This window comes from Akebia trifoliata, chromosome 6 (genome assembly GCF_017979445.1).
Source record: "Akebia trifoliata isolate Shusen 1 chromosome 6, ASM1797944v1, whole genome shotgun sequence".
In the NCBI taxonomy this organism is placed as follows: domain Eukaryota; kingdom Viridiplantae; phylum Streptophyta; class Magnoliopsida; order Ranunculales; family Lardizabalaceae; genus Akebia; species Akebia trifoliata.
In genome coordinates this window covers 10,578,744-10,590,612 of record NC_141380.1, presented here as the reverse complement: position 1 = coordinate 10,590,612, position 11,869 = coordinate 10,578,744, and the positions used below count along the sequence as shown (strand labels likewise).

General features: G+C 33.8%; 1 protein-coding gene across 4 annotated transcripts; it reads right to left on the bottom strand.

The window, feature by feature from the left end:
* Window positions 1-437: 437 nt before the first annotated feature.
* Window positions 438-11,399, bottom strand: CNX7 (co-factor for nitrate, reductase and xanthine dehydrogenase 7). Of its 4 annotated transcripts, none has more exons than XM_086445785.1 (3): window positions 10,966-11,399; window positions 1,809-1,915; window positions 438-976 (listed from the first exon to the last, which is right to left on the bottom strand). In XM_086445785.1, the coding sequence occupies exons 2-3, from the start codon at window positions 1,834-1,836 to the stop codon at window positions 648-650; spliced, it is 357 nt and encodes a 118-aa protein (XP_086301911.1). In that variant the 5' UTR covers window positions 1,837-1,915; window positions 10,966-11,399; the 3' UTR covers window positions 438-647. The 4 variants fall into 4 exon arrangements, with proteins under 4 accessions (XP_086301911.1, XP_086301913.1, XP_086301912.1 ...); XM_086445787.1 differs by having other exon boundaries at window positions 1,831-1,915; XM_086445786.1 differs by lacking the exon at window positions 1,809-1,915 and having other exon boundaries at window positions 10,966-11,391.
* Window positions 11,400-11,869: the final 470 nt, after the last annotated feature.

Here is an 11,869-nt window from a genome sequence, read left to right as displayed (position 1 = left end):
TCCTTGGATTGGATGTGAGAGCATTGGGTTCCAAAATATCAAGGTTGCTCTGTGGTTCCTTTCTTCTCATAAGAGATAAAAATGTTAATATGGTGGATGGAGTGAGATTCTTCATGAAGACTAGATTCTCAAATTATTGTGAGTGGGTTTCATTCTTTTGAGTGGGGTTGGAGTATATTCAGCTCTCAAAGTGTCACAGTGCTACTCAAACAGGGGCAGTACCCCAAGCAAAACGATCGAGCTAACGTATATTTAGAATTAACAAAAGACATGATTTTAAATGGAAAAGAATTGGAGGATTAGATTTGGTGTATTATCCCAAAAGTTTTGGGTGAGGTTTTAATGATGATAAATATACACTAAAAGCATGTAAGACCACAATTTTAAATGCACTTCAATGTTCTTTGCTTCCATCTTATTTTTGTGAGGTATGGAGATTGTAGAAGTCACAAAGCTCCAGAAATATATATATTTTCCCCCGTTTATTACAATATAAGGAAGATCAGTTTTTTTTAGCTAAAGTACAATGGTGCGATCAATCTCAAGAACCAAAACATGAATTACATCTTCAACATATATAAGAAAGAAACTGCATTGGTTTAACTGTTTCTTTAACCTTAGCCATGAAACCTACACGCATACATTATTCAGCCTCCACTTATTGGAGGAATGATGGCCAATTCATCTCTGTTTTTAACCATGGTAGAATCCGAAGTGTACTCCTCATTCAGAGCGAGGACCATACACCCTTGGATCTCTTCCAAGCTTGGAAACTTAGTCAAGAGCTTACTCAAACAATCTTGGGCTGTACTTCCGGGCGACACTTGTAGTGACATATCTGTCATGCCAGTAAGATCTCGAGCTCTTGCGAAGAACAAAACCTTTATCTCAATTGATGAATCCTCATTTGCATTGTGTGCATTACTTACTTCCTGAGTTTTACCTTCGCCTCCTCCATTATCCATAGTTGAAATCCCTGCTCCACAAAGGACAATGGAAGTAGAAACATATTAATGTGATTTCATTTGAATCGCATCAAAGACAACTGAATTGCAGCCACTCCAACAAAAAAATAATTAGAAACTAACAATGCATTTCTCTCAATTAGGAAAGGGGTAATGATAATCTGACTCGAAAAAACCGTACTCAGTTGACATGGCAAGTGCACAGAACCATAGAACTTTTTCTTTGGGATAGCCAAGGAAAAGTCTACGGTTCTGTGCACTTGCCACATCAACCAAATACAGACCGCTATGTTTTTTCGAGTCATTTTATCATTAGTCTTATGAGTCTCACTTTTCAAGGGTTTTTAAGCTAGTTTTATACTCTGGGTCAAAGTTTTAACCATGGACGTATGTTTTGAGGTTGTGTCAATCTACAGACTTCTCTCTCTCTCTTTCTCGACACAAGTCTCAGGACAAGACTTTGGTCAAGCAAATAACAGTCAATGGAACATATGAGAAGTAATAAATTTGATTTTGCCACCAGCAGCACCAACACCATTATCATCATCATGCCTTGTCTCAAATATTGGGGTTGCAACATAAAATCCTAATTCAAACTAATTTGATTCGCTAAGAGTTTTTTTTTCTCTTGACGAAACAATGTCTCAAGAAGAGATTTTAAACTTTGGATTAAACCATCGATGGTGAAGTGTGGTATTTTTCTTTTGAGGTATTCATTTGATTTGGTCATCATGATTGTAGAGGCCGATTCTGTGATAAATCGACATCGATCATGATCACATCATTAAACTAATGAAACAATAGAAAAAGCATGGAAAAATAAAGAACAAGAGGGTATTTTACTTGGTTCGGCAAACGTGCTTACGTCCATTGGCTTGGGGAGCTGTTCCACTATATTCAACCTCCGTTACATGACCTCCTCTCCTTGGTCTCCCTCCTCCGTCCCTCCCCTTTTACATAGAAAAATCATTAAAAAAAAAATCATAATCCTAGTTAAATAATAATTACCCTTTTACTCCTTATCCAAATTAATAATCATTTAAAAGAGAAGAATTCTCTTAAATTGGGATTCTTCCCTAATTAAATAGAGTCCTCATCAAACGATACCACGTGCCCACCTCGAGATGAGAAAAGATGGTGCAAATAAGCGATACAGATGGGAGATAATTTTATCCTTCCACAATAGCCCTCTTCGAAGGTGGAGATTGATGTACTACGATCCGTCTTCGAGAACTTCATAATTTCTGACAATCCTTCCTGAATTAGCACCAACCCTGATTTCAGAACTAGTATGATTCCTGAGCTTCCGAGCTTATCTTCTTCCATGTTTGGCGCAAATATGATCTTCCACTTGGCCGAGCTCTCGTAATAAGTCAATGCTTTAATAATAGAACTGACTACCCTACAAGTTAGGCTTGACTTCCTAAATGAGCAAAGGCTTTGATAAATGATAGAAGAATCAACCCACATCTTAGGCCGGGCTTGGATCCCAAAACGATCCAAGACTTAGATAAATAATAGAAGAACCGACCGAAATCCCAAATCGGGCTTGGATCCCAGAACACTCCAAAACTTAGATAAATAATAGAAGAATCAAAAGAAATCCCAGAATGATCTAATACTTAGATAAATAATAAAAGGACTGAGCTTAAACCTTGAACCTACTCAGCCTCAAGAATAGGGTCCAGTTCCCTTAATAAGCCGAGTTTTAACCTTCTTGAACCTATTCAACCTCATAAGTAGGGATTAGTTCCCTCAATGAATCAAGTCTTAACCTTCTTGAACCTACTTAACCTCATATGAGTAGGGCTCGGTTTCCTGAATGAACCGAATTTTAACCTTCTTGAGCTTACTCAACCTCATATGAGTAGGGCTCAATTCCATATTTTTTCAATCTCGAGTCTTAGTTGTGTGTCGAACCAATTTGTATGAGAAGAAGCGTGAAGATTCCGGTAAAGCCACTCAACCTCAAGCACCTCGACAAAACAATTCATATTTGTGTGCACAAAGCCTAAAAAGTAATGAGACCACCTGGACCATTCCCTAACACCTAAATGATCGTAATGTTGACTCACCTTGATAAGGACATCTTATTCCCCGACCTGTTCGATCATCGGACTTCTAGGAGCCAAAAATGGTTTGGTGGGTGCCAAAATAGCTAAAAGTGTATTTTGGTAATATTATACCCCTTGGAACATCTTCCATCCCTTGGTGAGAGTTGAGATTTTATATTGGTAAGATCTACAAAATCCCAAAATTGTTTGATCACTAGACTTCCCGGGAGCTCAAAATGGATCAAAAGGGCATTTTGATCATTTTATTGACGCCACTGGCTAAAATTACCAGGGCCACCGGGCGTAATCAGTAAAATTACCAAGGCCACCGACAGCAAGCATGCATTTCCATGTCCTTATTGTTTTGCTCTCACAATGGCATCAATTTTGGTTCGGTGGCACTGGTAGACTAAGTAACTCCCGAAAGTCAAAAATATGATCATCAGAGCTACAGACACCCCTAATAAATATCACGGCACCACTAGTAGGTCTTCCTTGACTCTCAAATGTCTTTAAAACTTAGCTCTTGAATTTATTTATGGGTGAATCAAACCCTAGAGAACTTGGGCACTCCCCTCTCCACACTTTGAGAGCATTCTATACACATGAGAGTTTAACTTAGGTGAATCCCCTTTCAACCTTCCTAGATTTCTCATTTGATCGCATTCCCACCATCAAACCTCACCTTGCATACACATTGGTACATTTATGGAACAAAGAGCAAAAAGAAAATATGGAATGAGTGATCACAAGGAGCCGACAAACTTGAAAGCTTGATTGGAAGATCCAACCGTCGAGACACTTGTGAGCTCATGGACTTGAAGAACTTAAGATTGCCATTAGAAAACCTTAAGTGTTGAGTGAGTCCTTGAATTTTGTTTTTGATTTCCAAATCTATGTATGAGGTTACTTGGTTTAGCTCATAAAAAACCAAGCTCTCGTTAGAGTCTAGGACTCTTGACAAGAGAAAATGTTCGTGAATTTCCGAGGAACAATATTCACGTTTTCAAGAGGATGCGTTTATCTCAATCTTAAGTTTTAGAATTTAGTTTAAGTATAAAAATTCTATGTAAAAGGTTCGAGGTGAACCATAACCCTCTTTGATAGTGAGCACCAAGTTCCTTGAGTAGGAACTCTGGGAGTGGACGTAGGCACGTTGTCGAACCACTATAAATTGGTTGTCTCATGTTCATGGAAATGCCTCTATCAATTTACACTTAGATGAATGTATATCATGAATGAATATTATGCTATGTATGACATGCTATTAATGTTTAGATTCTAAGTGAACATCAATCGCATTGCAAACTAGAGACATACCGTGGGAATGGAAGTAGGCACATTGCTGAATCATTAGAAGTCTTATGACTTGTGCATATTTAATGATTCCGCAATTTACACTTGAATGCCATGAATGCTGAAGAGCTAAATCCTATATGAATGTGTCATTGAATGACATGACAAAATGAACGTTTAAATTTCAAGTGTATTTTCATTAAATGCAATTTAAAGACATAAGTGCAAAATTGAGGTTCGATGAATGACTTAGAACACATAGTCAAATTATCGATCTAAGTTAAAATTGGATAATTGAAATAAATTTTAATTTATCCTATTCATCCCTTTTCTAGGACTAGACATGGTACGAAACACATAATTTCAATTATTCTTATAGTCTTTCCAGTATTCTAGTAATTTCTCAATAAGAAAACCTACAAGAAAATATTCGGGTAGGGTTACATCTTCATTTTTAAGATCATTAATTAGGAGATTGTAGTCATGAAATTTAGATGATACATTTCTATCCTCAATCATTTCGAAATCTGCAAAATTCCCCATGGCATATTTTTTATTTACAACATCTTCTAAAATATATTTTTTAATTAAATTTTTCCAAATTTCCTTAGCAATTTTATACATGCGATATATATCAAACAGTTCGTTAGAAAGAAAGCTAAGAATAGTGTGTCTACATATTTTGTTACATCTCTCCCATTGTTTGAAATTTTCTTCATAATTTTCTATACCTTCCTTCGTCTTAGGTTCTCTTAGAATGTGGGCGAGGTTTACCATGTCTAGTGAGGAAGAGATCCTTTCTTGCCAACGTTTGAAGAAGGTATCGTTGAACTATTCAACCTTTGAAATATTCAAAAGAGACTTCATAATAGCCATTACAACGTCCATGTTAGAAACATCCATCGATATACTCTTAAGATTGTAAGAAAAGTGTTGATGCAACTAACAAGACAGAAAATCAATTGCAAGAAGAATGATTGAGACATGATAAATCACTACCCTTAAGAGTATATCGTGTCCCACAAAAAATGTATCTCGATGCAATTGGTATAGCGGAATACTCTCAAGGGTACAACGATTGAAATCCCAAACCAAGCATGCATTCACAATGGCAGAGAAAGTCGAATAGCTCAGATTGATCCTTTTGAAGAAGATGAGATGAAAAGTAAATTTAGGGTAAGTCAAGAAAAGAATAAGAGAAAACAAAAAAAGTTTTTGTATGTCTATTGGATTCGAGACAATTTGTTTTTATAAACCAAGGGTTTGACCACCCCATGACTGTCCAATTAATTTAATTAAAACGGTAAATTAACGGCTAGATTAAAACATTCCAATTGCTAATTAGCACAACATTTAAATTAAAACGGTTTAACTAATTAAAACAAATGGATTGGAATTGAAAATTGGTTAGCAAAAATGAGTCAATCTCGCACACACAAGAGGTTAGAAAGCAAGGATTTACACCACCTTGCGTGCACATCATACATGCGCATACGCATTAAGTTTTTCGGATCAACAAATCCAAATTCCAATTGGAACCTTGGATTTTCCTCTTGGGACCCCACGCACGTATGGGCCACCAATCATTTCTAACCTTACCACACAAGTAAAGCAAGATAGTATATAAAGACATCGCTAGTTTTTCTCATAGTCTATGTGGGACTAAATGTTTTAGAAAACAAGTTAAACACTCGTCACTTGTGTGTTGGATATACCCATATAGTTAAACAAGTAAAACAATTGCTTTTGTGTTTGATAACACCAAAATAGATAAAATCACTTTGTATTTGAAAATCTTAAAATAGTTAAAATTACAACAAGACTAGTCCCACGGTCACAAACTGCCCTCCTACAAAAATCCTACGTGCAATTGATTGAGTCAAGGGTCAATCGAACCTTGGAGGAAGGCCCCAAGGTATTCACTATTTCTTGGGGTTTCAAACACTTGACCTACCCTCCTAAGGAGCTTATCAAGGCTCGGCTTGCCACTAGGCCAACCCCTTGGGGTTTCTTTCCACTAATATGCATGTACTAATGTAGAGTGTAGATCAATGTAATTGGTCAAGTTTTAAATCAATTTTTGAAGTCCAAACTACCACCATAATTTATGGCTTATTCTAAACACAGTAACAAAGATTATGAAAGATTATATTGCCACACCATCTTTTGCTAATGCCACCTGAATTCATATGTAAATCACCAAAGATTTAGCACACATCTTGGAGTGGCATTAGCAAAAGTTGTGGCAATAGAAGCTCTCAAGATTATTCAGGGGATTCAATTTACTTAATTCAGATAAATCCAGCAAAGATGCGGAAATAAAATCTGAAAATTTTTCAAGAATATACAACTAATGCCTTTTTTGACAAAGATCCATCATCTTCAACCCCCCTAAAAATCTTTTCTTGTTATCAAGATTTTAATGTTGAAGAAAATAAAATGTTGAGAGAGAAGGATAAAATTTTACCAATGGTCTATTAGTTGATAAATAATTTATTAATTTGTCAATTCATCGATTTAATCGACTAGTACCTTATTTGAAGAATTTTGTGATTAAGATTCCAATTATCGTAAATGATAGCATTGGACTTATTTTTGAAAAATAAATTACTAAATAGACCTTGGGAGAGGTTTCTTTTTAAATAGTCCTTGAGGTTTGGGCAGTACCTCAAACGTCCATTTATTAGAACTTTTTCTTTCTTATGGGTCCCTTACCCTTATTTCCAAAAACATTTTTTGATATACCTAAAATAACTTTTGGGCATTGAAAGTAACTTTTGATCTAAAGATAAACCTAATCTTGCATTTTGTTGGGGTAAACTGAATATCGTCAATTTTTTAGGGGATTTTACTAATTTACCTTAAAAATTACACACAATCTCAACCGTTAAATCACAAAATCCAATTGTATAGTGGAGTTGGCTGTCGAACATGGCCCTACTAAAATAAAGTCACACAACCATAAAATCCTTATTTATGAATATAACTTAAGTATTTTTTGAAAAAAAAAAAAATTCAAAATTCTTAGAATTTTGTCCTTAACATCCCTGTAGCATCACGTCACATTTTTGGATGCCACAAGGTAATGCACCTAGGAAACTTTCCTTACTATCTTTTCCAAACTAAAAGAACAGCCCTTAAGTATTTGAAAAATATCTCAAAACACCCTCTATATTTTATAAAATTTGAAAAAAAAAATGTATTATAAAAAAATTCTACTAAAAAATGGATAATTTTAAAAATCCTTAAATAATTATTGATCATTGAGATACCTCCTATGTTCTATGATTTAAAACAACATGTTAATACCACAATAACTAAACATGTCAAAACGAGTTAAGCAGGTTGACATCTCTAAGCTAGACACAACTTGTTTAATAATCATGTTAGACAGATTGTCGCTATTATGACCCAAACTCACTAATTTTGAGTCGTGGTTCGTGGGTGGCGTTAAGATTGCCACCCTTAATGTGTAGGTCACATCCACCTGTCAATAGTCTTAAGAGAGATTTAACGGCAGATGCATCAGTTGCAAATTTATGTAACACAACCCAACTTTGTCGGAATTCTATTAACTCCAAGAGAACCTTACCTGCTCAAGTTTGGAGGTTACTCAACAAACCTTGAAATGAGATCTACATCCTTTTAAAACATTAAATAATTATAATACCCAATTCTTTAAAACAAATATTGATTATGTCATCTCCTCTCATCATCAATTCTCTCTCCAAAATCACCGTTGGGCCTACATATCCACATTGATAAGCCAACACCAAAAACTGCTCTAATTTCAAGATAAAACTCAGATTTAAAATACAAAATTTCCTTAGTTGATATTTCTAATTAAAAAACATCCTTATAACTAATATAATTTTGTAGATAATACAATATAATTTAAATATTAACTATACAACTTTTTTATTATTATCAAGAGCATTTTTATCAAAATTAAAAAATTTACACTCCCACGATTTTAAAATTATGTTAGGTAATTTTAATTTTCTAAAACTATATAGATATTCTTTTTTCTACAAAATCATCTTAGTTAATATTTTAAATTACAAAAGGATCCTTATAATATGAGAATAAATTTTTTATATTAATCGTTCAAAATATAAATTAATTTTTGTAGTACATCTAACGATTGTACATGCTCCCTACTAGTATAAAAATAGGCTAATATACCAAAATATGTACCGAAAATTGAAAATTTCTCAAAATGGTGCACTATTCAAATTAATTCTGAAAATGGTAATATACCATTTTTGAAAATAACTTTCTTACCAAAACGGTAAAAAATAAAATGAACAGTAATTTCTACATTTTTCATATAAATCTCAATCACTAGATTTAGTCCGAGTTATTGAGTGGGAAAAATCAATATAAACACCCTTCAGGCTGCTAGGTGAAGAAAAAAATTTCAAAATTGGGAAACTGCTTGTCTTTAAGCCACATTAATGGGCCAATAGTTGCAACAAATCATCAACTTTGTTGCCAAACATGTAAAAATATCTCCAGACCTCTTGTTTACATCTCAAGATCTAAGAACCTTCTAAGAAAAGAAATGGTACATTATAAAATGGGACAATTTCTTATTCACTTCCATAAATTAAACCAACAACATATTCCAGACAGAAAAGAGCAAACAAAATGAGCTACATACATATAAGGGGAAAGAAAACAGATGCAACATATCGATTACTAATAGGAAAGCAATAATGTACCATACCATGCTATCAATCAATCTTATATATGTACTTACAACGATGCATGTGGGTGTGTATTACAGATCTCGCCTTCATGTATTTGTGTGGCAACATTGCATACTTGATATTGGCTAAGGTTTTAACATATGTTACGATTGTTTATAATTTATTCTTTGTTGCCAAATATCAATTAGGTGAGCGTGAAACACTGGAAAACAATATCCAGATGGTAGTAGATATGTGTGATGTGGCTGAAGCCCTTCTACTGGTGTATGAGAAGCCCGAAAGAGTGTGTGTGTGCATGCGTGCATCTTACACAACAACAATGCAGAATTTAGTCAACAAGTTCAAGAGCATGTATCCTAACTACAATTACCCAAAGCAATACTTATACCCTCATTTGTTTTCAGAATTATTGGGGTACATGAAATTCTTAGGTTGAGTTCAGAGAAATTGCAAAAATTGGGATGAAGTGCGAGGCATTGGGGGAAAAACGAACAGTATTAAATCAAGCAAGAAAAAAAAAAAACATAGTTGTAGAAGTATGAATCTCAAAAAATAAAAATCAAACAAGAAAAAAATTGAGTGAGAGAGTGGAGATTTACCTTCGTGCGAAAGAGATTTGTGTGAGTCAAGAGAAAGAGAGAGACACAGATGAGAGAGGAAAAAGGGAGACAGAAGCCGAGAGAGAGAGTGGAGAGTTATCTCGTGAGAAATGAGAGCAAAAAGGAAGCCAAACTCTAGGAGGCTGTGTGGATACAGAAGCTAGAATTACTTTTTGAAGTACTGTTGTGTTTGAATGCAGAATCTAAGAAGTACTTTTGATAGAGTTTTGTGTTTGGGAACTATTCTGGATTCTATTAAAATGACCAAAATGCCCTTATATGTAAGGGTTACTAATTTTAAATTATAACTCAACCAATTATACTCCAAAAAGGTAACAACTACTGTTTTTATTCAATAAAAATATTATAATATCATTTTAAACTCAAAATATATTTATTTTGTTATAAAAAAAATTTGACAGAACCTCTCCTAAATATTAGACATATGAAAAATAAAACCTATATAAAAACATAACTACTATCACATAATAAAACCTGTATCATCATACATAAAACTATTGTCTTAAAATGACAATGTAGGTCCTTTCAACAATTAACATGGATCTAAGGTATCTCCATGGTCAATACTTACCAAAGTCCACCAAAACTTTAGCCTATTTTGATATTTTTGGTCATATGAATACTAGATCGAGGCCAACTTCATCAACAGATGGGTTTAAGAATCATGCAAAACAATCAACAGCTTAGATTTCTGAAATAACTGTATGCAAAAAAGTTCATTTCACAACAAAGATCAAGAGAGTTGAATTCAAGTCCATAAAAAAATGCCATAGAGTAAAACTCCAGAATTTTTTGGAGCTGATTTGTTATGAAAATAATTCAAAGAGACCATGTCTCTAACAATATATATCAGATTGTTATGAATGAATATACCCAACAGAAAAATCCAAGGTTCAATCTAGTAATAAAAATAATAGAATTCTCTACAGTGACTTAGATATGAAATCTAATCAAACGTTTTAAAGAAGAAAAAAAAACAACAATTTCTATAACACCCACAAATAATCAACACACATAAAAGAACATCATATAAAAAAATCCAAGATCAAAAGCATACCAAGCCCAAAAAATTCTACAACCACCACAAGTAAACCATATGCATAAAAGAACACTGCAATCCTGTAAAGTAAACTATGCTTGTTTTGGAACAAAAACCAATTGTGATATACAATGGACAACAGAGAGCAAGACAGGAAAAAAAAAAAAGTAATTAAGGGTACAAGAACAACAGAGCTTCTGAAGTAAAGTATCAGCAAAAGTAATGTTTCATTATATAAAACTCAAACTACACAGACAAGAGATGGTATAGAAGGCGTACCTCTGAGCAGATATGCCGCGGAGTGTTGCAGGGCGTAAACTAGGGGCCGATCAGATGCTGCTCTGTTGTTGATCTTCGTGAGGAGGAGCTGATCCAAGGTTGTCTTCAGGTAAAAGTACCCACAGCCGTCTGTCCTCAAGAATAAAATGGTTTTAGCTTAGGGTTTTGTTTTGGTTTTGGGGAAATAGGTCTGTCCTCTAGAAGAAGATGGTTCTAGATTAGGGTTTTGTTTGCTTCGGCGTGACGACGAGGAGGTCGATCTTAATTCGTTGGATATAGAAATTCACAAAGGTATTTTCGTCGTGCAAACCGCAATTTCGACGAGATTTTTAGTGCTCCCCCGCAAGCACAATTTTTAGAAGTATCCTTCGTGAAAAAACACTGAAATTACTCCGAAATTAATATATGTTTGCTAACACTTCGAAGCGAGTACTTGAAATCTGAACTCTGGAAAAGTTATTTATTTATCATTTTTAAAACTTTTGATCACAAATAGAATTTTAAAATATAATGATAATTTTGATAATAATATTTTTATAATTCTAATAAATTGTTAATCAAAAAATATAATATATTATGCATAATGAAATTATATATACATTTAATTTCGATTTCTAATATATCAAACATCCTAAAAGTATTATTTTCAATTTGAATTCATACTTAAGAAATTATATTCCAATAAGATAATACTCAAACAATAAATAACAATTCATTTTCTAGTTAAAAATATAAGATTTTAGGGTTCGTATAAAAATATAGGATTTTTTCAAACACAAAACAAGAGAAAGGGGAAAGACTTTGACAATATAGTTGTAGAGAAAAAAGAGGTAGAAAAAAAATGAGAGGTAGAAAAGTTAAAAGTAAGGGTTTTAAAGTTCGTATAAAGAAATGATAAGTGGTA

Excerpts from the sequence above, each read along its gene's own strand:
- CNX7 (XM_086445785.1), bottom strand. The coding sequence starts at position 1,836 with ATGGACGTAAGCACGTTTGCCGAACCAA. Across the intron at positions 977-1,808 it reads AAGCACGTTTGCCGAACCAA|GGATTTCAACTATGGATAAT; the intron begins GTAAAATACCCT and ends TTTGTGGAGCAG.